Source organism: Oncorhynchus nerka, linkage group LG4, assembly GCF_034236695.1.
Source record: "Oncorhynchus nerka isolate Pitt River linkage group LG4, Oner_Uvic_2.0, whole genome shotgun sequence".
NCBI lineage: Eukaryota > Metazoa > Chordata > Actinopteri > Salmoniformes > Salmonidae > Oncorhynchus > Oncorhynchus nerka.
Window position 1 is genome coordinate 80,759,552 of NC_088399.1, and position 25,445 is coordinate 80,784,996.

The 25,445-nt window shown below is 44.7% G+C and overlaps 1 protein-coding gene across 4 annotated transcripts in view; it reads left to right on the plus strand.

Annotated features, from left to right (window-relative positions):
- Positions 1-25,445, plus strand: part of LOC115116344 (collagen alpha-1(XVI) chain-like) — a 260,099-nt gene that overhangs the window by 178,342 nt on the left and 56,312 nt on the right. For all 4 annotated transcript variants that reach the window (XM_065017921.1, XM_029644817.2, XM_029644818.2 and 1 more), the window contains exons 5-21: positions 5,305-5,428; positions 6,441-6,722; positions 7,153-7,233; positions 12,771-12,845; positions 15,245-15,277; positions 19,611-19,667; positions 21,926-21,958; positions 22,367-22,411; positions 22,714-22,752; positions 22,920-22,982; positions 23,701-23,745; positions 23,948-24,052; positions 24,483-24,521; positions 24,712-24,756; positions 24,868-24,903; positions 25,063-25,185; positions 25,365-25,400. In XM_065017921.1, the coding sequence (XP_064873993.1) occupies positions 5,305-5,428; positions 6,441-6,722; positions 7,153-7,233; positions 12,771-12,845; positions 15,245-15,277; positions 19,611-19,667; positions 21,926-21,958; positions 22,367-22,411; positions 22,714-22,752; positions 22,920-22,982; positions 23,701-23,745; positions 23,948-24,052; positions 24,483-24,521; positions 24,712-24,756; positions 24,868-24,903; positions 25,063-25,185; positions 25,365-25,400 (1,261 nt within the window). The remainder of the gene's footprint in view (positions 1-5,304; positions 5,429-6,440; positions 6,723-7,152; positions 7,234-12,770; positions 12,846-15,244; positions 15,278-19,610; positions 19,668-21,925; positions 21,959-22,366; positions 22,412-22,713; positions 22,753-22,919; positions 22,983-23,700; positions 23,746-23,947; positions 24,053-24,482; positions 24,522-24,711; positions 24,757-24,867; positions 24,904-25,062; positions 25,186-25,364; positions 25,401-25,445) is intronic.

Sequence of the window (25,445 nt, forward strand, 5' to 3'; positions counted from 1 at the left end):
TTGGAAACCTGTGACATACAACTCAAGAGGAATGACTGATATAGAGAAATGCTAATCATAGATTGAGAAAGAGGCCATAGCAGCCACATAGGCATGTGAATGACTGACTCCTTACCTTCAGGTCCTGCAGTTCACATCAGAAACTGACCACAAACCCCTGCTCCCGTTGCTAGGCTCCAGAGCCCTAGATCAGGATTAACACCGCGACTTCTGAGATTCACCTACAACATCGTCCATGTGTCAGGGAAGAATCTCATCACTGCAGATACGCTGTCGAGGGCATCGATGGGTGACGCACCATCCACTGCGACTTACAACTGGACAAGATAGTGTACTTGGATACCATCGTTTCCTCTCTACCAGTAGCAGAGGTAAAGCTGCACACAGACACCTTTTATTATTAGGTGAAATACTTGTAACTAACTGTAAGCACAGACACTCAGAGGTGAAAGACTTGTAACTAACTGTAAGCACAGACACTCAGATGTGAAATACTTCAAAAGATCCATGATGGACATCAAGGAATCTCAAAGTGCCAAGCAAGGGCCCAGCAGTCAGTGTGGTGGACAGGAATTTCATCCCAGATCCGACAAGCAGTCGACAGGTGTGAAATCTGCCTAAAACACAGAACAGCCGCTCATACCCTCCCTCCATTCCTGAACAACCATGGCAAAAGGTGGGAATGGCCCTACTTGAGTGGAACAAGACTTCGGCTGAGAACACCTTCAGGGCTGTAAAAGAAGCCTTTGTCTGCCATGGAGTTACGGACACAGTAGTTTCAGACAATGGACCGCAGTTCTCCTCAAAGATCTTCTGAGTATACACTGAGTGCATAAAAACATTAGGAACACCTGCTCTTTCCATGATAGACTGACCAGGTGAATCCAGGTGAAAGCCATGATCCCTTATTGATGTCACCTGTTAAATCCACTTAAATTATTGTAGGTGAAGGGGAGGAGACAGGTCAACTTCTTATGGTATAGGGGACGCTTGCGTCCCACTTGGCCAAAAACCAGGGAAAATGCAGCGCGGCAAATTCAAATAAATTGATATAAAAATCAAACTTTCATTAAATAACACATGTAAGATACTACATTAAAGCTACACTCGTTGTGAATCGAGCCAACATGTCAGATTTTTTAAAGGCTTTTCGGCGAAAGCATAAGCAGCTATTATCTGATGATAGCACAACAGTAAACAAACAAAACGCAGAAATAAAATATAAAACATGCCTTACCTTTGAGGAGCTTCTTTTGTTGGCACTCCAATATGTCCCATAAACATCACAATTGGTCCTTTTGTTCTATTAATTCCATCCATATATATCCAAAATGCCAATTTATCTGGCGCGTTTGATCCAGAAAAAAACAGCTTCCAAAATGCGCAACGTCACTACAAAATATTTCAAAAGTTGCCTATAAACTTTGCCAAAATATTTCAAATTACTTTTGTAATACAACTTTAGGTATTTTTAAATGTTAATAATCGATCAAATTGAAAAAAATCTGTGTTCAATACAGGAACACAACAAACCAAGCTACTTTTCAAGTCTTGAGCAACTCTCAACAGTGTTACGCAGTTCCTAGTTGGCATCATTGAACAAATGAATAACCTCAACCAAATTCCAAAGACTGGTGACATCCAGTGGAAGCGGTAGGAACTGAAAATAAATATAAATAAGAAATAAGAAATATCGTTTGCCAATGAGAACTCAGTGAACAGACAGAGTTAAAACAAAATTCTGAACGGTTAGTCCTCTGGGTTTTGCCTGCTACATAAGTTATGTTATACTCACAGACATGATTCAAACAGTTTTAGAAACTTCAGAGTGTTTTCTATCCAAATCTACTAATACTATGCATATCTTATATTCTTGGAATGAGTAGCAGGAAGTTGAAATTGGGCACGCTATTTATCTAAAAGTGAAAATGCTTCCCCCTAATCCTTAAGAAGTTAAAGAAGGATTTTTAGGCCTTAAGACAATTGAGACATGGATTGTGTATGTGTGCCATTCAGAGGGTGAATGGGAAAGACAAAAGATTGAAATGCCTTTTGAAATGGGTATGGTAGTAGGTGCCAGGCTTGTGTCAAGATTGTTTTTTTATTTTCATAATTAGTAGGCTGACACATTACCTTTAGCTATACAGAATATCTCACCACCATGCTTTTCCATCTCCTCTCTCCTTTATTCCATTTTCTATGACACCGAGAGAGGGACTGTCAACAGTTTCATGAAATAGCCTTGTGAAAACATGTTACTATCCATGTTCCTGAAGAGATTTCACATGGTTTCCCAAAATAATCACTGGGTAGTTGCAGGGACAAGGTTGGCGAGTCCATGGCTTACCGAGTTTGGGTGGAATATCACCCGTTGATAACCAGAGTAGCCTACCCCGCATGAGTGAACCACCCTGAGTGAAACGAACTGGAGGGAAAGGAGCTTCCATTCGCTATGGATGATATGGGTTTTTTCTCTTGCCTCTTTTCCTGCCCATTTGATAATGGGCCATTCTAAATCAGAACTCATTTGACATATTAGTAAAGACAAGATTAAATTGAGAATAGTCTGATGGGTGAAATTATGATCACTTGATGAGAGAACAGCTGTGCAGCTTGAGGCAAGGAACAGAGATGAAGCATTTTTTGCTACTTTCTCAAACCATCAATAGTCTGTAGTCGCACCATGCAGCCAAAACATGTTTGATTTCTGAGACATTCTAAGGCTTGTAATCATTCACAACTAAAGTTGCCAAATAAATCTAAACCAAGCATATTAGACATGTTTCAAATGATCACTTTTACGCTGAACATAGCCACTTCATATGACACTCGCTACAGAATGGGAAAAATATTGTTTCTATTTTATTCAGATAACTTCAATTATATTCTTCTTACTATAAAATCATATAATATAAAATAATGGGCCAGGGACTTAAAAGCATATCTTGTCTGCTAAATGAACAGGCCTACAACCCATGGCATGGCGCTTGTTCTTCTGAAATACATTTTCTTCATCTCATAAGGTTTCTTTAAACCTGACTAAAATAAATAAGTGATTTATTGTGATGGTGTATATTCAATGGATTTATTGTACTTTTTAAAATGTAGATGCTCCAAAGGAGGCTTGTTTACGTGGAGGCCGGGAGACGCTAAATGTGTTTATGTTCATTCGGGTCAATTACCGTGCGACCGGCAGTCTCTTGCATGACAATGACCATCTGACAAAATGTAATGACCTCCACATCTGTAACTATACCTGGTTTTATCTTACTAACCACCTGACAAAATGTAATGACCGCCACATCTGTAACTATACCTGTTTTTTATCTTACTAACCACCTGACAAAATGTAATGACCTCCACATCTATAACTATACCTGGTTTTTATCTTACTAACCATCTGACAAAATGTAATGACCTCCACATCTATAACTATACCTGTTTTTTATCTTACTAACCATCTGACAAAATGTAATGACCTCCACATCTGTAACTATACCTGGTTTTTATCTTACTAACCATCTGACAAAATGTAATGACCTCCACATCTGTAACTATACCTGGTTTTTATCTTATTAACCACCTGACAAAATGTAATGACCTCCACATCTGTAACTATACCTGTTTTTTATCTTACTAACCACCTGACAAAATGTAATGACCTCCACATCTATAACTATACCTGGTTTTTATCTTACTAACCACCTGACAAAATGTAATGACCTCCACATCTATAACTATACCTGTTTTTTATCTTACTAACCACCTGACAAAATGTAATGACCTCCACATCTGTAACTATACCTGTTTTTATCTTACTAACCACCTGACAAAATGTAATGACCTCCACATCTATAACTATACCTGGTTTTTATCTTACTAACCATCTGACAAAATGTAATGACCTCCACATCTATAACTATACCTGTTTTTTATCTTACTAACCATCTGACAAAATGTAATGACCTCCACATCTATAACTATACCTGGTTTTTATCTTACTAACCATCTGACAAAATGTAATTCCACATCTATAACTATACCTGTTTTTATCTTACTAACCATCTGACAAAATGTAATGACCTCCACATCTATAACTATACCTGGTTTTTATCTTACTAACCATCTGACAAAATGTAATGACCTCCACATCTATAACTATACCTGGTTTTTATCTTACTAACCATCTGACAAAATGTAATGACCTCCACATCTGTAACTATACCTGGTTTTTATCTTACTAACCACCTGACAAAATGTAATGACCTCCACATCTATAACTATACCTGGTTTTTATCTTACTAACCACCTGACAAAATGTAATGACCTCCACATCTGTAACTATACCTGTTTTTATCTTACTAACCACCTGACAAAATGTAATGACCTCCACATCTATAACTATACCTGGTTTTTATCTTACTAACCACCTGACAAAATGTAATGACCTCCACATCTATAACTATACCTGGTTTTTATCTTACTAACCATCTGACAAAATGTAATGACCTCCACATCTATAACTATACCTGTTTTTTTATCTTACTAACCACCTGACAAAATGTAATGACCTCCACATCTGTAACTATACCTGGTTTTATCTTACTAACCATCTGACAAAATGTAATGACCTCCACATCTGTAACTATACCTGGTTTTATCTTACTAACCATCTGACAAAATGTAATGACCTCCACATCTGTAACTATACCTGGTTTTTATCTTACTAACCACCTGACAAAATGTAATGACCGCCACATCTGTAACTATACCTGGTTTTTATCTTACTAACCACATCTGTAACTAACTACCTGGTTTTATCTTACTAACCACCTGACAAAATGTAATGACCTCCACATCTGTAACTATACCTGTTTTTTATCTTACTAACCACCTGACAAAATGTAATGACCGCCACATCTGTAACTATACCTGTTTTTTATCTTACTAACCACCTGACAAAATGTAATGACCTCCACATCTGTAACTATACCTGGTTTTTATCTTACTAACCACCTGACAAAATGTAACCACAAGGTCAAATGTTATTTCTAGGGGGTTTAGCGTTAAGGTTAGAATTAGGGTTAGGGTTAGAATTATGTGAATCGTTAGGAGCTAGGGTTAGTTTCAGGGTTAGGGTTAAGATAGGTTTTTAGGTTAAAGTTAGGGTAAGAGTACGTGTTAAGGTTAAGGTTAGGGATAGGGGTTAGGGAAAATAGGATTTTGAATGGGACTGAATTGTGTGTCCCCACAAGGTTAGCTGTACAAGACTTTGTGTGTGTGACTAACAGTTTGTTTTCTCAGTCAGGTGTTCCCCCATGGTCTTCCTGATGAGTTCACGCTGGTCTTCACTTTGCTCCTCAAGAAGAAAACACTGAGAGACAACATCTACCTCTTCCAGATCTCTGATGAACAGGGATACCCACAGGTATACACTTCTCTTTTCACCTCCCTCTCTCATCTCTGTCCTCTACCCTCTTTTATTACGCTCTTTCCTCCCCTCTTCCTTCTCTCCATCACACTCTCTCCTCTCCTCTGTCTCTCCCTCATCTCTCTCTCTCTCTCTTCTGCTCCCTCTTTCATCTCTCCCCTCTCCATCTCTCTCTCTCTTTCTTCTGTTCTCTCCTCTATCTGTTCCATCTCTCTCTTTCCTCCCCTCTTCCTTCTCTCCATCACACTCTCCTCTCCTCTGTCTCTCCCTCATCTCTCTCTCTCTCTCTTCTGCTCCCTCTTTCATCTCTCCCCTCTCCATCTCTCTCTCTCTTTCTTCTGTTCTCTCCTCTATCTGTTCCATCTCTCTCTTTCCTCTCCTCCATCTCTCCACTCTCTATCCTCCCTTCAGCTTCTCCTCTCTTCTCCTCTCTCTCTCTCTGTCTCATTATCATTCATGTTACTTCTATAATAAGTCTGAAGCCACATTTAAATACTCCATGTTTATGATGAATTGCAGGCAAACCATCTCATTATAAATGATTGATTGTGTGTTTTCAGTGGCAATAATTAGTATACAGTATATTACCTTTGTCTATGTCTTTGCTAACTTTACAGTGTGTTCCATGTAGCCCATATTGAGACACAAAGCACTGTACTGAACGTGTAGCTCCTTCTCCTAGTGGCTACTGCTTGGGACTGGATAGGCATATTCAATGAGACATTGGCTTCAACATTGCTTACACCTACAACACAATATCAGATTCTGTCAGATCTGTAGACTTCTCTGTAGAGGTGTTGTTTCCCAAACAGATGTGATACAACTGTTTTTTCCCTGTCTCTCCTCCCCTCCCCTGCCTCCTCGTCTCCCCCTCCCCTCCCCTGCCTCCTCCTCTTCCCCTCTCTCCTCCCCCTCCCCCTCCCCTCCCCTCCCCTCCCCTGCCTCATCCTCTCCCCCTCTCTCTTCCTTCCTTCCTTCCTCTCCCCCACTCCGTCCTCCCTCCCCCTAGTTCTCTCTTGACCTGAATGGCCCTGAGGCCACCCTGTCCCTGCGTGCGCGGGGGGCCGACCCCCTGAGTGACCCAGTTGGGTGTTTGTTCAGTGGGGAGGGCGTTGAGTCTCTCCTGGACAGTGGCTGGCACAAACTGTCCCTCAGCGTCCAACAGGGAGCAGCCTCTCTACACGTGGACTGCAGCTCCATCCAGACCATGCCCCTGGAGCCCCGGGGAGAGCTACCCACCAAAGGACACACCCTGCTGGGCATCAGAGCCACTGATGCTGCCCCTGTGGAGGTATTGACTGGAAGACCAGAGAGGGAGGGGGGGGGGGTTGATTGTGGTAGGAAGTTGGGTGTAGGGAGATGGGGTTGGGTCAACCTGTATGTGAGGAGGAGCTATATGGAGGTGAAGACTGTGGGAGGAGGGAAGAGATGGAGGGAGAGGTAGAGAGGCTTGGAGGAGGAGAGAGATGTAAGGAAAGGTGGAGAGGATGGGAGGAGGGAGGATATGGAGGGAGAGGTGGAGATTGTGGAAAGAGGGGACAGGTATACTTAGGGGTGATGGTTGGGGCTGTAGTAGTGGGCTTGTAGTTGTAGTGGGTATACTTGGTCTCTAACAATATTTGTTATCCTTCTCTCTCTCTCTCTCTCTCTCTTCCTCTCTCTCGCTCTCTCTCTTCCATTCTCTCTGCCCCCTTTCCTCTTCATCTCTGCCCGTCTCACAGATGGACATTCAGCAGGTGATGGTGTACTGTGACGCCTCCCTGGCCAGTCAGGAGGCCTGCTGTGAGATACCTGGTGCTCGGGTGAGAACACCAGACATTACATATCGCTCCCACAACCACCACACCAACCATCACACAATGCTTCTGCAACCATCACACAACGCTTTTACAACCATCACACATCGCTCCCACATCCACCACAACAACCATCACACAATGCTTCTGCAACCATCACACAACGCTTTTACAACCACCACACCAACCATCACACAATGCTTCTGCAACCATCACACAACGCTTCTGCAACCATCACACAACGCTTTTACAACCATCACACATCGCTCCCACATCCACCACAACAACCATCACACAATGCTTCTGCAACCATCACACCGACCATCACACAACGCTTTTACAACCATCACACATCGCTCCCACATCCACCACACCAACCATCACACAATGCTTCTGCAACCATCACACAACGCTTTTACAACCATCACACATCGCTCCCACATCCACCACACCAACCATCACACAATGCTTCTGCAACCATCACACAACGCTTTTACAACCATCACACAATGCTTCTGCAACCACCACACCAACCATCACACAACGCTTCTGCAACCATCACACCGACCATCACACAACGCTTTTACAACCATCACACATCGCTCCCACATCCACCACAACAACCATCACACAATGCTTCTGCAACCATCACACCGACCATCACACAACGCTTTTACAACCATCACACATCGCTCCCACATCCACCACAACAACCATCACACAATGCTTCTGCAACCATCACACTGACCATCACACAACGCTTTTACAACCATCACACATCGCTCCCACAACCACCATCATATGTAGACTTGTTGACAGTTGGTATCAAGCGGATTGTGCAGAATCAACTATGTTGACAGAGAAAGAGAGAAAGAGAGAGCTCAGGGATGGGTGGAGAGCACAGCCATTTCTGAGATGATTTTTAACCTGAAGGCATTTCCGCCCTGATGTCTGTTTTTGTCTGTACACACTTTTTGTACATATGCGGAAGTGTCCTTCATGTGTGTGAGTATGTGTGCCTGTGTGTGTGTGTGTGTTTGTATGTTTGTTTGTGTCTCTGTGTGTCTCTCTGTACTCTGCATATAGGCCTATGTATGAAAGACAGACAAACAGGGGAGAGAAGTTACTCAGAACACCTTCAGAACTGTAGAACAGCCCAGAACACTTTCAGAACCCTCTAGAAAAAAAGTGATTTCCTTTGAAGAGGAGAGGAGGAAGAGACATCCAACACTCCTCCCTCTTCTCTTGCACTCTGAGCTGTCTGCTGTAGGGCTCACCGGAAACACTGTTTAGAACTGATCCAGGAGCTGCAGCACACACATCCCACCAGTAGTTCTGAGAAGAGACATCCAACTCTCCTCCCTCTTCTCTTGCACTCTGAGCTGTCTGCTGTAGGGCTCACCGGAAACACTGTTTAGAACTGATCCAGGAGCTGCAGCACACACATCCCACCAGTAGTTCTGAGAAGAGACATCCAACTCTCCTCCCTCTTCTCTTGCACTCTGAGCTGTCTGCTGTAGGGCTCACCGGAAACACTGTTTAGAACTGATCCAGGAGCTGCAGCACACACATCCCACCAGTACTTCTGAGAAGAGACATCAGCTGTTTGATAAAGATAGGAGAGAGATGTCACAGAGAAAAGTGGGAGATGACAGTTTTATCAACCTGGACTGGGGTAGATTCGAACCACTCCAATTAGTATGATATGTTATTTTTCAATTAGTTAGATAGGTGGCAAGGTGGCCAACGTTAACCTCTAGCGTCGAGCAATCCCGTATCCGGGAGCGTAATCATAGCCTCAAGCTCATTACCATAACGCAACGTTTCCTATTCATGAAAATAGCAAATTAAATTAAATAAATATATTCAAACATAAGCTTAGCCTTTTGTTAACAACACTGTCATCTCAGATTTTCAAAATATGCTTTTCAACCAAAGCTACACAAGCATTTGTGTAAGAGTATTGATAGCCTAGCATAGCATTAAGCCTAGCATTCAGCAGGCAACATTTTCACAAAAACAAGAAAAGCATTCAAATAAAATCTTTTACCTTTGAAGAACTTTGGATGTTTTCAATGACGAGACTCTTAGTTAGATAGCAAATGTTCATTTTTTCCCAAAATATTATTTGTGTAGACGAAATAGCTCCGTTCTGTTCATCACGTTTGGCAAAGATAAAGACCGGAAAATGCAGTCACTTACAACGCCAAACTTTTTTCCAAATTAGCTCCATAATATCGACAGAAACATGGCAAACGTTGTTTAGAATCAATCCTCAAGGTGATTTTCACATATCTATTCGATAATCTATCAGTGGTGGCAGTTGGCTTCTCATCAGAAGCAAACGGAAAAATACTGCAGCTGGAGATTACGCAATAATTGCACCAAGCGACCACCTGGTAGATGTAGTCTCTTATGGTCAATCTTCCAATGATATGCCTACAAATACATCACAATGCTGCAGACACCTTGGGGAAAACGTGGAAAATGTAAGCTGACTCCTAGCTCCTTCACAGCCATATAAGGAGTCATTGGCATGAGGCAGTTTTAAAAAATGTGGCACTTCCTGATTGGATTTTTATCTGGGTTTTTTCTGTAACATCAGTTCTGTGGCACTCACAGATAATATCTTTGCAGTTTTGGAAACGTCAGAGTGTTTTCTTACCAAAGATGTCAATTATATGCATAGTCGAGCATCTTTTCGTGACAAAATATTTTGTTTAAAACAGGAGCGTTTTTCATCCCAAAATTAAAATAGTGCCCCCTATATCCAAGAAGTTAACAGGTTTGGGTTAGGGTTAGGAGTTAGGTTCAAGGGTTATGCGAAGGGTTAGCTAACATGCTAAGTAGTTGCAAAGTTGCTAATTAGCTAAAATGCTACAGTTGTCCGTGATGAGATTCAAACACACACTATTTGGGTTTCTGGACATTCATGTTATATGCCCACCAATCCATCCTGACCAATCACCCTACCTGCTTGTTTTGGCTAAAGTAACCTTCGGTTTTATGTAACCATACCAAATGTAACATTTACTCATTTGAGTGTCCCGAGACCAGGCTGGTTTTATGACTAGACTTGGAGTATCAGAGAGGACTAGGCTCACTGTCGTGTGTTACCATGGAAGACCCCTCAATGTGTTGACCTGTTGCACTACTTTGTCGTCAGTTCAGCTGTTTCCAGGCAGTTCCCTGATGTTTGCTACCTGTAGGCTACACTTTCACCTTAGACCAAAGCCCTTGATCATGACTCTCCGTTACGTTACATGTGAGTGTCATTGGACGAAGGCGTCTTCTGTGCAGGGGAGTTTAGAGCCCTGACGCTCAATCTGAACATTACCACACAGCACTTGAGGGCCGGTTTAGGAAGCGGAAGGACCTTATCTTTCATATCAGCAAGATAATAATTTAAAAAAGTGAAATTGATACACATCTTGATAGAGTTAATGTTCCCACTCGGCCACATCTCCATGTTACAGACAAGAGGCGACCACATGTGCTAATTAGCTAGCTAGTGTGCTCTGAACATCTGTGTGTAGTGTAACTCGAGATGGAAGCATCCATAGCTGTATGGATCTGTGTGTAGTGTAACTCAGGATGGAAGCACCCATAGCTGTATGGACCTGTGTGTAGTGTAACTAGGGATGGCTGTATGGACCTGTGTGCAGTGTAACTAGGGATGGAAGCACCCATAGCTGTATCGACCTGTGTGTAGTGTAACTCAGGATGGAAGCACCCATAGCTGTATGGACCTGTGTGTAGTGTAACTCAGGATGGAAGCACCCATAGCTGTATGGACCTGTGTGTAGTGTAACTCAGGATGGAAGCACCCATAGCTGTATGGACCTGTGTGTAGTGTAACTAGGGATGGAAGCACCCATAGCTGTATAGACCTGTGTGTAGTGTAACTCGAGATGGCTGTATGGACCTGTGTGTAGTGTAACTCGAGATGGCTGTATGGACCTGTGTGTAGTGTAACTCCAGATGGCTGTATGGACCTGTGTGTAATGTAACTCTAGATGGCTGTATGGACCTGTGTGTAGTGTAACTCCAGATGGCTGTATGGACCTGTGTGTAGTGTAACTCCAGATGGCTGTACGGACCTGTGTGTAGTGTAACTCCAGATGGCTGTATGGACCTGTGTGTAGTGTAACTCCAGATGGCTGTATGGACCTGTGTGTAGTGTAACTCCAGATGGCTGTATGGACCTGTGTGTAGTGTAACTCCAGATGGCTGTATGGACCTGTGTGTAGTGTAACTCCAGATGGCTGTATGGACCTGTGTGTAGTGTAACTCCAGATGGCTGTATGGACCTTTGTGTAGTGTAACTCCAGATGGCTGTATGGACCTGTGTGTCGTGTAACTCCAGATGGCTGTATGGACCTGTGTGTAGTGTAACTCCAGATGGCTGTATGGACCTGTGTGTAGTGTAACTCCAGATGGCTGTATGGACCTGTGTAGTGTAACTCCAGATGGCTGTATGGACCTGTGTGTAGTGTAACTCCAGATGGCTGTATGGACCTGTGTGTAGTGTAACTCCAGATGGCTGTATGGACCTGTGTGTAGTGTAACTCCAGATGGCTGTATGGACCTGTGTGTAGTGTAACTCCAGATGGCTGTATGGACCTGTGTGTAGTGTAACTCCAGATGGCTGTATGGACCTGTGTGTAGTGTAACTCCAGATGGCTGTATGGACCTGTGTGTAGTGTAACTCCAGATGGCTGTATGGACCTGTGTGTAGTGTAACTCCAGATGGCTGTATGGACCTGTGTGTAGTGTAACTCCAGATGGCTGTATGGACCTGTGTGTAGTGTAACTCCAGATGGCTGTATGGACCTGTGTGTAGTGTAACTCCAGATGGCTGTATGGACCTTTGTGTAGTGTAACTCCAGATGGCTGTATGGACCTGTGTGTAGTGTAACTCCAGATGGCTGTATGGACCTGTGTGTAGTGTAACTCCAGATGGCTGTATGGACCTTTGTGTAGTGTAACTCCAGATGGCTGTATGGACCTGTGTGTAGTGTAACTCCAGATGGCTGTATGGACCTGTGTGTAATGTAACTCCAGATGGCTGTAGTGTAACTCCAGATGGCTGTATGGACCTGTGTGTAGTGTAACTCCAGATGGCTGTATGGACCTGTGTGTAGTGTAACTCCAGATGGCTGTATGGACCTGTGTGTAGTGTAACTCCAGATGGCTGTATGGACCTGTGTGTAGTGTAACTCCAGATGGCTGTATGGACCTGTGTGTAGTGTAACTCCAGATGGCTGTATGGACCTGTGTGTAGTGTAACTCCAGATGGCTGTATTGACCTGTACACAACTGCTACAGTAAGTGTATCTGTTTTATTTGAAGGGTTCTTTCTCGCTGATGAAAGATAAGGACCATATGTTTCGAAAGCCATATCGAAGTTTCTAAACATTAAAGTGGGATTTAAGCTCACATTAGCCAGTCGTGGTCAAAGCTAATGGCTGAAAACTGTAAGGAGAAGACAGATTGCTACCTTTATGAGAGCTACTTTGACTTCTGATCTCTCTGTCTCTCAGTGCCCCCCTGGTGCCCTCAAGAGTCGCCGCGCTGCCGAAAACGAGCTGGAGCAGCAGGTCCTTGCCTTTAATCAGGTAACACACACACATGTGCACGCAGTACACACATGCACACTCAAATATATGAACAGACAAGCTAACAAGACTACTGGCTAAGCAGGAACAGGTAGACAAAGGGAGGGAGCAGTTCTGCCAAAATATTCCATAGTTTTTTCCTTATAATCATAGTTTCTCCCCTGATAATTATGAATCCAATCTCAGCCAAAGAGACGACAGTGGCATGATAAATATCTCCCCTCCACAACCACTACGGAGACATGTTCATGTTTAAAAAATGTGCAACAGTTCTAGATTGCTAGATAAATATTGATATTCATTATATTTTGAAGCCATTTTCACCCTCTCTCATTCCATGATTCATGTTAATGCAATCTATTTCCAATTATCCATTCATTGGGCTTGCTGTTTGTCTTATGGAGAGCCGTTGTTAACTCAAGGCTCTGGCAGACTACAGACAGCAGTACTCAATCCCATAGAATACTGTTCCTCAGCCAGACACAATAACAGGAACTGAGCTGTGTTTGTGTGCATGTAGGAGCTTATAGGTGTGGTGCCACTGACTCTTAAACTGCTGTCTGAATTTGTAATGAGATCCAGGTGTCTGGCAGTGATAGCACTAACCAATGAAATAACAGTGGACAGTAAAGGATGTTCTTATTTGGACAATATAAGAAAGTCTCCATGTAAACCAAGTGGTTACCATGGCATTATTAATTATAATGTTAACCCCACCCCTTCCGGCTGACAACAGATGTCTTCATGCCACGACTGCAACGTCATTTACACACACAAACGTTATGCTTTGACACACGTGTGCACAGTGCAGCACACACACACACACACACACTCCTACACAAACACACACAAACCTACACACTCTCTCTTTCGCACACACACACACACACACACACACACACACACACACACACACACACACACACACACTCCACACAAACACACACACACACACACACTCTCTTACACAAACACACACAAACCTACACACACACACACACACACACACACACACACACACACACACACACACTGACACTCACATTACATTCCTGGTGTGTCAGAGTGTATAAGTCATCTTGGCTTTGCTTATTGAAAGCAGGACTGAAACATCTGCACGGCACACCAGGGTCATGGACTTAGTAATACTGTACGTGTGTACTCCTAGCTGCAGTGTGTGTGTGTGTGTGTGTGTGTGTGTGTGTGTGTGTGTGTGTGTGTGTGTGTGTGTGTGTGTGTGTGTGTGTGGAAGTCTCAGTCAGTTCTCATTATTTCCTCTTGATTCTTTTCTTTCTGTCCTTTTTTTCTCCTGTCCGACCTTTCTGAAAGGTCAACCCAAACCCCTAAACACTCTGGCTTTGATCCTTCCCCCTCCACATGATTTTCCAGGTTGATGTCCCTAACCACATCTTTCCCCCTCCCCTCGAAAACTATCTCTACCTCTCTCATAGACTTTTAACACTCACTGCTTTCACTTTATTGTTTATTGTCTGTCTGTCTGTCTGTCTGTCTGTCTGTCTGTCTGTCTGTCTGTCTGTCTGTCTGTCTGTCTGTCTGTCTGTCTGTCTGTCTGTCTGTCTGTCTGTCTGTCTGTCTGTCTGTCTGTTTTTCTATCCTCTATATCTATTTCCCTCTCCTTTTCACTTCTACCCCCCACCCCTCTCTCTCTCTCTCTCTCTCTCTCTCTCTCTCTCTCTCTCTCTCTCTCTCTCTCTCTCTATCTCTCTCTCTCATTCTCCTTTACCCCATCTCCCTCTCTCCCTCTCCTCTCCTCTCTCCTCTCTCTCTCTCTCTCTCTCTCTCTCTCTCTCTCTCTCTCTCTCTCTCTCTCTCCTTCTCCTTTACCCCATCTCTCTCTATCTCTCTCTCCTTCTCCTTTACCCCATCTCTCTCTATCTCGCTCTCCTTCTCCTTTACCCCATCTTTCTCTATCTCAGGGTTTATTAGTGATCTGTTTCACCACTCCTCCTTACACCTCTCTTTTCTCCTCCATCCTTTCTTTTTCCCTTTAAAATGCACTCTGGATAAGAGCATCTGGCTAATGACCAGCATGTTCATTTAGATATCTTTCTTCATCCACTCTCTGTTGTGCTGCTGATGCAATGAAATGTAATGTTAGTGGCTAGCTTCAGTGGTGCACATGTACAGTACATACAAAAAATTGCCATAGAATTCTGTTTAGCTGTTAGCATCTTAAGATCATCACATCACTACCAATACGTCGTCAAAAACCGAAGAGCTGTTAAAAATACATAAACTGGGAGTAGGTCCAACAATGTTGTAACTGTCCTCTTGTGGATTGTAAGTCATGAAAACGTCCTAGTGTTGTACATTTTGGTGTAAAAAATAGAACACTGAAACTTCTCTCCCTCTCTTTCTCTTTTTTTTGATTTCTCTAGGAGATCCTTGGATCCCAGGGCCTGGCAGAGGAAGTGAGTCTCAAACTATCCCTCTCTCTCACGCACACACTTACACGTACGCTAGCGCACTAACACACACACACACACCCACCCACCCACACACACACACACACACACACACACACACACACACACACACACACACACCCACACATACACACACACACACATACACACACACACACACACACTTTATCCTGTATTACTGAAAAAGCTGAGGGGAGACTTTTGCAACGTGTCAGTTGGCGTCCAATCAGGAAGAAAATATGTAGGCAACATGAGCCAAGCAGAGTATTTGTTTATACAGATTAGGACAGGGTCTTGTGACCCAAACCAAGCCAGTTACTTGCACCATTTACTGTACTCCAAGAACGGGCAGAGAAGGAGCGCAACAGCGGGAGATGAGACGGTGTGACTCACACACACACACAAACAGACACACACCACACACACACACACAGCTCCGCTACTGACAGCTGACAGTGGGTGATATACACATCATTCATTATACTGTATACCCCGGCTCTGTGGGGATTTGCCTATTTATTTTGTCATTCTCCAACAATGGCAGAATTCTGTTCATAAATAGCATACAAAACTCCAGACACTTCATTATTGCATTCCAGGGTTAATATTGTCTTAATAATCTCCCATGGCACAGTATAATGTAGGATATACAACCACTGAATATAATGAGACAGAATCATCTCTCTCTATTGCAAGTGTTTCACAGCTATGAACCCACGCAGTTAGTATTGTGTGTGTGTGTGTGTGTGTGTGTGTGTGTGTGTGTGTGTGTGTGTGTGTGTGTGTGTGTGTGTGTGTGTGTGTGGAAACATCAGGACTGGTTCGATGAAAACTCCACATACATCTCCAACCTAACAGCACACACACGGTACAGAAAGACACACTCAACAGCCCTACATCTGAGGCCCTCAAACAGCAATGGCAAGAGCAGCAGACGGAGGCACAGAATGCTCTACGACATCTACAAAATGAGTGGTGGATCTCCAAAGCACAAGAAATCCAAGCTTGTGCCGACAGCTATGACATGCACAACTTTTATGATACCCTGAAGACCACCCACGGCCTAAGAAGTTGCATTCTCTGTCCCCCCAGAAGTGCAGATGGGTCAACTCTCATAAAGGACCAAACTAAGATAGTCCAGAGGTGGGGTGAACACTTTGTAGCTTAAACCTTAAACCTTAAACCAGCCGACCCAGTTGACTACTCAGGCCTGGAGGAGCTCCCAACGCTGACCACCATCCAGAGTCTTGATCTCCCACCAACCTTTTCTGAGGTCTGGTTCTAAAGACTGTTGACATATAGTGGAAGCCTTAGGAAGTGCAACATAACCAATATCCCACTGTATCTTCGATAGGCTATCAGTTGAAAACCTACAAACCTCCACTTCCTGGTTGGATTTTTCTCAGGTTTTCGCCTGACATATGAGTTCTGTTATAGTCACAGACATCATTCAAACAGTTTTAAAAACGTCAGAGTGTTTTCTATCCAAATATACTAATTATATGCATATAATTACTTCTGGGCCTGAGTAGCAGGCAGTTACCTCTGGACACCTTATTCATCCAAGCTACTCAATACTGCCCCCCTGTCACCAAGAAGTTAAGACATGAAGGTCAGTCAATCTGGAACCTTTCAAAAACTTTGAAAGTTTCTTCAAGTGCAGTCGCAATACCCATCAAGTGCAATGATGAAACTGGCTCTCATGAGGACCACCACAGGAAAGTTACCTGTGGCGAGTTACCTCTGCTGCAGAGGATAAGTTCATTAGAGTTAATTGCACCTCAGATTGCAGCTCAAATAAATGCTTCACAGAGTTCAAGTAACAGACACATCTCGACATCAACTGTTCAGAGGAGACTGTGTGAAACAGGTCTTCATGGTTGAATTACTGCAATGAAATCACTACTAAAGGACACCAATAAGAAGAAGAGACTTGCTTGGGCCAAGAAACAGGAGCAATGGACATTAGACTGTTGGAAATCTGTTCTTTGGTTTGATGAGTCCAAATTTTTGTTCCAACAACCGTGTCATTGTGAGATGCAGAGTAGGTGACCGGATGATCTCTGCATGTGTGGTTCCCACCATAAAGTATGCATGGGTGGAGGTGTGATGGTGTGGGGGTGCTTTTCTGGTGACACTGTCTGTAATTTATTTCGAATTCAAGGCACACTCAACCAGCATTGCTACCACAGCATTCTGCAGTGATACACCATCCCATCTGGTTTGTGCTTAGTGGGACTATCATTTGTTTTACAACAGGACAATGACCTAAAACACACCTCCAGGCTGTGTAAGGGCTGTCCTCCATAATCATCCGACCTCAACCCTATTGAGATGGTTTGGGATGAGTTAGACTGCAGAGTGAAGGAAAAGCAGCCAACAAGTGCTCAGCTTATGTGGGAACTCCTTCAAGACTGTTGGAATAGCATTCATTATCAAGCTGGTTGAGAGAATGCCAAAGGTTTGCAAGGCTGTCATCAAGGAAAAGGGTGGCTACTTTGAAGAATCAAAAATATTTGTTTAACACTTTTTTAGATACTACATGATTCCATGTGTTATTTCATAGTTTTGATGTCTTCACTATTATTCTACAATGTAGAAAATAGTACAAAATAAAGAAAAAGCCTTGAATGAGTAGGTGTGTCCAAACTTTTGACTGGTCCTGTACATGCTCCGGTGTCAACCGAGCCCGCACCAGCCCCAGCAGCACAGCTCTGGTGTCAACCGAGCCCGCACCAGCCCCAGCAGCACAGCTTTGGTGTCAACCGAGCCCGCACCAGCCCCAGCAGCCAGCCGAGCCCGCACCAGCCCCAGCAGCACAGCTCTGGTGTCAACCGAGCCCGCACCAGCCCCAGCAGCACAGCTCTGGTGTCAACCGAGCCCGCACCAGCCCCAGCAGCACAGCTCTGGTGTCAACCGAGCCCGCACCAGCCCCAGCAGCACAGCTCTGGTGTCAACCGAGCCCGCACCAGCCCCAGCAGCACAGCTCTGGTGTCAACCGAGCCCGCACCAGCCCCAGCAGCACAGCTCTGGGGTCCGTACACCCACCCCCTGCATCGCATGTTTCCTGGTCGAGAGAGAGATGGTGGTAGGAAACAGGGACTATGCAGTAGGCACCGCGGGTGCCAATCATTGATGGACTTGCAGTTCCAACACACTGGAGAAAAACCGTCTCACTCCTCTTTTCTCCCTCCTTCTTTCTCTCCTTTAGCTCCCAGTCACACAATATGAATATATAAATGAACTGTGTGGTGTGAGGAGAGCTGGCTGGGCTGACACGCCTGGTGGTAGATGCTGTTTTAATTACCATACGTCCATTAGAGAAAAATTCACTTTAGCTATTTATTACACACACACCAAACTGCAGTGAGAATCTCCAGCTGGTCTGCACTCTCCGGTGCCGTGGGGACTTTACACGATCTATTGATCTCAGTCTCCTGAGAGGGAGGTGTGTGTATGTGTGTATATAGCCTCTGTTTAATTATTTCTAACTACATGTGAGCAAGTGTGTGAGAGAGTGTGAGTGAAATGTTGGAGGCCCCCTCCCCAAACACCTGTCTGCATCTCTTCAGAGAATATTTCAATGGTGTAACAGTACCACTCTCTGGTCATTAGAGAAACTGCAACCTAATCATGACACTGGGTGTGGATGTGCTTGACTTGCTTTGACTACAACTGGCCCTTCTAGTTGGGCCAATGGTCCCAAATTGGTACTGTGTGCTCTGATTGGTTCATACTTCCTATACCCGCTGATTTATTCATCCTGCTTACTGTCTTCCTGATTAGTTTCCACCGCATGGCATGTCTCTCCTCGACCTCATCAACGATACTACATCCTGTCACAGATATAAGTATGATCTGTGACTACCTGAGGTTGGGAGCTGGCTCTCCATTTGACGTTTGCTTGCCTTTTTGCATTGAATTTGGCCTCCACTGCTTTTAGTCTTTTCTTTCTCAGTGCTCATCACGGCATGCTATCAAAAGCAACTTCATCTCAAGAGACACAGCCTGACTCAGACGTTTTTTTCAGTCACTTGGCTTTATCGACATAGTACATTACAAAATGAATTTGGGCTTTTTTAGTTGCATCACTTTTCTCAAGTAAACATAAGATGGAAGCTCTCATGTCTAGGGCCCTGTGTTTTGGTTAATCATGTCACATGACCTGGATGTGACATGGTACAAAGAAGCACAAATGTAAAAGTGCCCCGTATTTTCCCTCTGGCTAATTATGGGACGATTTAAAGTGGAGTAATATCCTGGCAATAATATACTTCTAGTATGATAGAGGTGTTCATGTTTGGTTTGTTTGTTTCAGTTGACTTCAGTTGGACACGCTGGACAGCACGGAATGAAGGGAGAGAAGGGAGATCGGGTGAGATAGGAACACACACATACTGCAAATACACACTCAAACATGTACCCACACATCCATATGAAAATACTAAAAACACACACACGTGGAGCAGCAGTGAGGATGTGGCCGTAGGAGGGTGTACTCAGACGAATCCTGGGGGAATGTGTGAGGATGTGGCCGTAGGAGGGTGTACTCAGACGAATCCTGGGGGAATGTGTGAGGATGTGGCCGTAGGAGGGTGTACTCAGACTAATCCTGGGGGAATGTGTGAGGATGTGGCCGTAGGAGGGTGTACTGGGGAATGTGTGAGGATGTGGCCGTAGGAGGGTCGAATCCTGGGGAATGTGACGAATCCTGGGGGAATGTGTGAGGATGTGGCCGTAGGAGGGTGTACTCAGACTAATCCTGGGGAATGTGTGAGGATGTGGCCGTAGGGAGGTGTACTCAGAATCCTGGGGGAATGTGTGAGGATGTGGCGAATCCTGGGGAATGTGAGGATGTGGGAGGGTGTACTCAGATCCTGGGGGAATGTGTGAGGATCCTGGGGGGGGAATGTGTGAGGATGTGGCCGTAGGAGGGTGTACTCAGACGAATCCTGGGGGAATGTGTGAGGATGTGGCCGTAGGAGGGTGTACTCAGACGAATCCTGGGGGAATGTGTGAGGATGTGGCCGTAGGAGGGTGTACTCAGACGAATCCTGGGGGAATGTGTGAGGATGTGGCCGTAGGAGGGTGTACTCAGACGAATCCTGGGGAATGTGTGAGGATGTGGCCGTCAGGAATCCTGGGGGAATGTGTGAGGATGTGGCCGTAGGAGGGTGTACTCACGAATCCTGGGGAATGTGTGAGGATGTGGCCGTAGGAGGGTGTACTCAGACGAATCCTGGGGGAATGTGTGAGGATGTGGCCGTAGGAGGGTGTACTCAGGACGAGGAGGGTGTACTCAGGGGGAATGTGTGAGGATGTGGCCGTAGGAGGGTGTACTCAGACGAATCCTGGGGAATGTGTGAGGATGTGGCCGTAGGAGGGTGTACTCAGACCTGGGGGAATGTGTGATCCTGGGGGATCCTGGGGAATGTGAGGATGTGGCCGTAGGAGGGTGTACTCAGACGAATCCTGGGGGAGAGGTGTACTCAGACGAATCCTGGGGAATGTGTGAGGATGTGGCCGTAGGAGGGTGTACTACGAATCCTGGGGAATGTGTGAGGATGTGGCCGTAGGAATCCTGGGGAATGTGTGAGGATGTGGGGATGTGGCTGGGGAATGTGTGAGGATGTGGCCGTAGGAGGGTGTACTCAGACGGATCCTGGGGGAATGTGTGAGGATGTGGCCGTAGGAGGGTGTACTCAGACGAATCCGAGGATCCTAGGAGGGGGGAATGTGTGTGAGGATGTGGCGTAGGAGGGTGTACTCAGGCGAATCCTGGGGAATGTGTGAGGATGTGGCCGTAGGAGGGTGTACTCAGACAAATCCTGGGGGAATGTGTGAGGATGTGGCCGTAGGAGGGTGTACTCAGACGAATCCTGGGGGAATGTGTGAGGATGTGGCCGTAGGAGGGTGTACTCAGACGAATCCTGGGGGAATGTGTGAGGATGTGGCTGTCAGGATCCTGGGGTGTACTCAGACGAATCCTGGGGGAATGTACTGAGGATGTGGCCGTAGGAGGGTGTACTCAGACGAATCCTGGGGGAATGTGTGAGGATGTGGCTGTAGGAGGGTGTACTCAGACAGGATCCTGGGGGAATCAGTGGCCGTAGGAGGGTCCTGGGGGAATGTGTGAGGATGTGGCCGTAGGAGGGTGTACTCAGACAAATCCTGGGGGAATGTGTGACATCATCACCTGTGTCGTCCAGACACGCTGAGACACACACACATACACATACACATATACACACACATGCTCACTGATCACCCCAAAAACACAGCATCAGCATCACACACTGAGAGTTTCATAATTATTGTAATCACTGTCTCATTAGCAAAATTTTAATTATTTTAGCTTCACTTTCCAAATATACATTTTTATCTGCATTGATTTTGTGATTTATTGCCATACATACTAATTTCATAAAAACTTATCACCAGACTTTGTCTCGCTACCCCCCTCTGTTATTTCTCTCTCTCTCTCTCTCTCTCTCTCTCTCTGTATCTCCTCTCTATCTCTCTCTCTCTCTCTCTCTCTCTCTCTCTCTCTGTATCTCCCTCTCTCTCTCTCTCTCTCTCTCTCTCTCTCTCTCTCTGTATCTCCCTCTCTATCTCTCTCTCTATCTCTCCTAGGGTTCAGACTGCAGTAACTCTGGATCTGGTACAGTAAGTGGCTTGTCCATGTAAAAGACTGCATTGGCCCTCTAAGCTAGATAGCTCGGGGAGCCAACACAACTCTTCAGGTTCAGCATATCTAGCCATGCAACAACAATCATAACGTGTGGGTTCACCAACCTTAGAGACATGGTTGGAACTCTGGATTGAACAGGATATTATTAAGTATAATGATCTTGCTTATTTGAGAGTTTTAGCGTGAGTTGCACTGCCACGCATTGCTCTTCCTGTCTGTCTGTCTGCTAGGGCAATACAACAGAACTCTGAATCACTAAGTTAACTAATTGACCTGTGGACTTGAATTTATCTCCCCTTCCCCATCTAGGAACTACAAGATTACTGGAGTATAAATCATTTGTGTGTGTGTGTTTGTGTGTGTCTCATTTGTCTGTTTCTCAGTGCAAAGAGGGACGCATGGGACAGAAGGGGGAGAAAGGCGAGTCTGTGAGTATTTCTTCCTGGAGTGTAACTATTGTGTTGGGGGTGTTCAGTTCAGTGTAGTTTAGAGTGGGGTAAGACAGAGTATTCATTTGCAGAGTCTTTAGGCCTGTGTGTGTGTGTGTGTGTGTGTGTGTGTGTGTGTGTGTGTGTGTGTGTGTGTGTGTGTGTGTGTGTGTGTGTGTGTGTGTGTGTGATGTGTTATTTAGTATGCTCCATTGCTTCTGCAGAGTAGAGATGAGTTGTCAATATTACTGCTGCTCGTCAGTCTGCCTGGTCTCATTCTGGTCATTCTCTCTCTCTATCAGGTGCTGCCCGCTAACTGGGGAGAAGCTGTCGGACACAAGGTACGTCTGGTATACAACTGTCTGTCTGACAATCTATATGCCTGTCTGTCTGACATTCTATATGCATGTTTGTCTGTCTGTCTGACATTCTATATGCCTGTCTGTCTGTCCGTATCACAGTGACTGTTTCTTATTTCTTACTTTCTCCATCCCCCTTGTCTTCTCAGGGAGATAAAGGACAGAAGGGAGATATTGGTCTCCAGGGACTATCTGGAACCCCAGGAAAGGATGTGAGTGGCTGCTTATCTCTTTCACATCAGCACTATCATCACCATCATAACCTTCATCGTTTAGCAAATGGCAGAAAAATTGTTTAAATATGTAGCCTCTTTATGCATTCCACAATGGGGTTCCCATTATGTTGATAAGCGGAGTAGTTAGCAAACCGTAAACAGCACTTCCTATTTCACTTGAATTAACAGCATGTATCTGTCTTATAATTGGCAGGAACAGACGCACACACTCACACACACACACACACACACACACACACACACACACACACACACACACACACACACACACATACTCCCACATACTCCTATCAGGCTAACAGAGGGTGTTCAGTAGAATTATACTGAATTACTATTTCAAGCCTAGACTGGTACTGATATCTATTCTTCTCTGCCCAGCGTGTCTCTGGGTGTAGTCTTCCTAATGCCTGCTAGATTAGACTGGAGCAACAAAGCCAGCAGAATCAATTCTGCCTCATTGACTGTGTTCCTCTCACACTACCTGGCTGATTCAGGCTGACTTAAACCCTTTCATCTCACCCATTCATCCCAACGTGGATACGCTGGGAAAGTTTCCAAGTGTGACCATAAAGAGGAATGTCAGTGTGTGTTTGTGTTTGCATGTTTGTGTGCTCTCAGGCTTCAATATTCCTTAGGCAGAGGTTTTCATACTGTTTAATAAGAGCTAAGTGATGGTCTGTGTCTCTCTCTGCAGGGTCGGGCTGGATCCATCTGTGTGGTGGGACCTAAGGGACAGAAGGTACTCTTTCAACAGAGTAGCTTCTCTTTTTAAATGTAGTATTTAACAATGTGTACTTTCATTGTATGTACACTGTACCTTTCTATGTGCATGTAATGTAAACACATGCTTTTAGTGGCCCTCGAAATCAAACTACCATTTTCTGTTTAATGCCACTTTGGCATCTATTGGAACTTTAACCTCTAGGAACTTTTTTTCCCAGGGTACCTCTGGAAAGTTGGGGCCTGAAGGACTAGCAGGAGAACCGGGAAAACCCGGACTTCCAGGAATGCCAGGAATTGGAGAACCAGGCCTGCCAGGCCTGCCAGTGAGTAGTGTCTCTGCTCTATAATTCTGTTCTATCTTTCCATCCTCAGGTTTGAGGTCAGTGTCGTGTTATAACAACTCTTCATCCTCCAGTTGTCAGATGCTTAATGCACTGGGCTTGGAATTTAGAGTGGTAGAAAGTGGCTTTAGCAGCAGAGAGAGAAGAGGAAAATGTAGAGAGGAGGGAGTGAAAGGATGTCAACAGGAAGTTGGGGCTGGGATGGCAAGCAAAGAGAGGCTTAATATGGACATCTTCGAGGAGATGCTGTGTGTGTTAACCTTGACTTGAAGCCAAGAAGCATCTTCGAGGAGACGCCGTTTGCGTCTGTTCTTGTATGGCTCTGGTAGACAGAGGAAGTGAGAGACAGTTACAGAGTGAGATAGTTGCTCATCACTCTTTTGAATTGAGTTGTGTTTTGTTTTGATGCTAGGGCACTCCTGGAGGACCTCCTGGATCAAAGGGAGACAAGGTAAAAAATATATCTGAATGAAATCCATTTAAAAGCTTCAAAACTTCCAAGGCCACAGTTTGAACATTGAAGTACTGTATATAGATTATATTGTTTGATAAGACAACATCCCACAACTAGACTTCTGTACATTTCTGGAATGTTACAATGGTTGTTATGGTTATAGTCCTGTTTCTCTCTTCCTGTCCAGGGGCATTCTGGGACACCAGGGAAAGATGGAGAACCAGGAGATCCTGTGAGTACAGGATGCATTCAGACCACTGTTTTGTATCCTAGACCGTGTGTAATTTGAAACCTCATCCTCGCTATCATGCTCTACTAACATGTATTGATGTTGTGTTTTCAGGGTCCTAGGGGTCCTGGTGGTGGTAAAGGAGATAAGGTGTGTTAACCCTCAGTGTCCTGGTTTGTGTGTTAGGGTTAGGGTAAGGAAGTATACTGCATGGGTTGTGAATGTGTTTGTCCATCTCTGTGTGTATCAATGCCAATCCTGTGAGATGCGTGTTGACATTGTGTGTCTCTTTGGTTTTGTCCCTCTCAGGGTGACCCATGTGAGGTGTGTCCCGTCCTGTCTGCAGACCTGGGCAACACTGTGGCCCTCCACGGGAAGACGGGGCCCAAAGGAGAGCCTGGGGTTCCTGGGATAGGAGATCCTGGCCTCCCGGTGAGACATGCAGCACCCTTAATGCTCATATGGTTATTTCATTTGATATAGTCATCAAGGAATTTGCTTTGTATGAGAAAATAATGTTAATTCACAGCTAGGAATGTTTAAAATCTCATCTTCTCTCCTTCTCCTCTTCTCTCCTCCCACTATCTCCTCTCCTCTTTTCTATTCATTAGGGTCTTCAAGGAGCAGATGGGAAGGCAGGAGAGAAGGTACAGAGTCCCACCTGTTAATTTATATCTCATGATTCATTCATG